The sequence below is a fragment of the Rhincodon typus genome, unplaced genomic scaffold (genome assembly GCF_021869965.1).
Source record: "Rhincodon typus isolate 14 unplaced genomic scaffold, sRhiTyp1.1 hic_rhity00004169, whole genome shotgun sequence".
NCBI classification, from domain to species: Eukaryota; Metazoa; Chordata; class Chondrichthyes; order Orectolobiformes; family Rhincodontidae; genus Rhincodon; species Rhincodon typus.
In genome coordinates this window covers 5477-8103 of record NW_025969807.1, presented here as the reverse complement: position 1 = coordinate 8103, position 2627 = coordinate 5477, and the positions used below count along the sequence as shown (strand labels likewise).

The 2627-nt window shown below is 57.0% G+C and overlaps 1 protein-coding gene across 1 annotated transcript in view; it reads right to left on the bottom strand.

Annotated features, from left to right (window-relative positions):
* Positions 1 to 263: 263 nt before the first annotated feature.
* The window catches only part of LOC125481896 (synapsin-1-like), a gene marked incomplete at its 5' end in the record, with an annotated part of 7784 nt that continues 5420 nt past the window's right edge, over positions 264 to 2627 (bottom strand). The window contains one exon of the mRNA XM_048593834.1: positions 264 to 673. Within this exon, the coding sequence (XP_048449791.1) occupies positions 538 to 673 (136 nt within the window). The remainder of the gene's footprint in view (positions 674 to 2627) is intronic.

Genomic DNA, 2627 nt, shown 5'->3' with positions numbered 1-2627 from the left:
GTGAGCAATATTGGGAGGAGAGGTAGAGGGAGAGATTGAGAGTGAGCGATCTTGAGGGAGAGATAGAGGGAGAGATTGAGAGTGAGCAATAGTGGGAGGAGAGTTAGAGGGAGAGATTGAGAGTGAGCGATCTTGGGGGAGAGATAGAGGGAGAGATTGAGGGTGCGTAACGATGGGGGAGAGATAGAGGGAGAGATTGAGGGTGTGTAACGATGAGGGAGAGATAGAGGGAGAGATTGAGGGTGCGTAACGATGAGGGAGAGATAGAGGGAGAGATTGAGGGTGCGTAACGATGGGGGAGAGATAGAGGGAGAGATTGAGGGTGCGTAACGATGGGGGAGAGATAGAGGGAGAGATTGAGGGTGCGTAACGATGGGGGAGACAGTTGAGGAGGGGGTGCACAGGCGGAGAGGGAGAGCGTGCAGGCAGGAAGGGGAGGTATAGGGAGCAGGAGTGAGGGGGGAGAGACGGAGAAGATTGAGGAACGGCGATGGAGGGAGCGAGCGGAAGAGAGAGAGAGAGAGAGAACGCTCTCTCTCAGTCAGAGAAGAGACTAGCGAAGGACTTTCTCAGGTTCCGAACTGTTTCAGCCTTGACTTCATCGTTACTAAGGCTTGTACGGGTTAGCAGCGTGTCTGGAATGTTGAAGGTATTTGTCAGAGACTGGGATTTGCTAGGGGATAATGCAAAAGAGACAACTCTTTGAGCAGAAGAGGCAACATCATAGTGTCTGATTTCAGAGCTCACTCGAGCTGATCAATACCTGGGGTGCTCGGTCAATTCATTCGCTCGTCTCAGAGGAACGGAGAGCAGCTCAAAATTGACACACAGAGGGTGCTGCACAAGGCTCTCCCCCTCGCGCTGTCTCTCTTTCCATTCCCCTCTCTCTCACTCAATTTGGACCTCACTCTGTCCCGTGCTGTGTCGCAGGGTCAGCGCTGAGGGAGCAGACAGTCGGAGGGTCGGCACCGAAGGAGTGGTCACTGAGGGAGGGTCAGCGCTGAGGGAGCAGGCGCTGTCAAAGGGTCAGCGCCGAGGGGAGGGGGCGCGGTGGGAGGGTCAGCCCCCGGGGCGGGGGCGCTGCAGGTGGGTTAGCGCCGAGGGGAGCGGGCGCCGTCGGAGGGTCAGCGCCGAGGGAGCGGGCGCTGTCGGAGGGTCAGTGCCGAGGGAGCGGGCGCTGGGTCACAGGGGAGAAGGCAGGAGAATGGGGTTGAGAAACGTCTCAGCAGCAGTCAAATGACAGGGGGTCCCCGATGGGCCGAACGGCCTCCTTCCTGCTCCTGTAAACTCACGGTCTCCGGCCTTTCGGCCCGTCTAATCCGTCGGGAAGCCCGCACTCGGCCTGCTCCCTCCTGGACAAAGCTGTCCAACGGATCTGCCACATAGTCACGGGAAGGTTTTTGTTTTGGGGCGGGGGCAGTGGGGGTCGGCGGGGATTGAGACCAAAAGGCACCCCCTTCCCCCACCCCCCACCCCATCGAAATAGTCAAGTCAATACATCATCCTCAACAGAGCGAAAGTGTCCAGTGAGTTTCCGTTCCTATCCCCTCCACCCAGCTCTCTCCGAACCTACCATCTGCTTCGTCTTTTGATGTGACCACTCCATCTCTATAACCTCCCTGCCTCTATAACCTCTGTCACCCTTCCCTCCCCACCCTCACCCCCTCATCTACCATCAGAACATTCAAGATCCCTGCTTCCCGCAGAGATTCGCGAGCCTCCGAGAGAATTTGTTTCTCCCCTCCCTTTGCTCCTCTCCATCTTAAAGCGATGATCCCCAATTTCTAACGTCACCGCTCCCTAATGCTAGGGAACACCTTCTCCCCGTCCCATCCCCTTTCCCGGCTGATCGACTCTCCCTTGGCATCTTCTGTGATTCCTCCAAACTCCGTACCACCCCGGGCTGTCTGACTGGCAGGGGATAGTCTGGGAAGCTTTCCCTGAACGGCCTCCAAACACACTCACATCCCGCCTTCAATACAGAGGCCAGTCCTGGATACAGTATTCCCAGTGCGGTCCCACCATCTCCCTGTCAAACCGCAACTTCGCCTCCCCTTCTCAGCTTCCCTTCAATTCTGTCAGCCGACTAACGGATCGCCTGTCCCGCAAAACTTTACAACTTAGTGGGCTCTTGCTGTGCCGTGTGGAGTCTGTGGGAGGGTGGGGGGGCACAGCTGGAAGATACGCACACCACCTGGGGAATGTGCAGCTGAAATGGTGTGAGCTTTCGAAGCTGGTGAGGCAGAACGGCGAGGAAGAAGGTTAAGAATTCGATGAAGCAGTTACTGGGTGAGTCACAAGGGCTATCCATTTTCCGCACCTTGCTGCTGTGGATGCAAGTCAGGATTGGAGGGGCTGGTCTTTGTGTGTGTGTAAGCTCTCGGAGGGGAAGGGCGATTGGGACGGAGCTAATGAGCAAACCTGTTCAAACAAGAGAGCATGTCGGCTGAGAGGGGAGAAAAGCACTCTCCAAATAACCAAAATGGGCGTGTAAAGTAAAGGAAGTCTCCTCGCCCTTCGATCCCTTCTCCAGTGGGGAGTGGGGGATGTCCCGGAGAGGAGAGCGGGGGGACTCCCGGAGCAGGGAGAATCCCAGAGCGGGGAGCAGGGAGAGTCCCGGAGTGGGG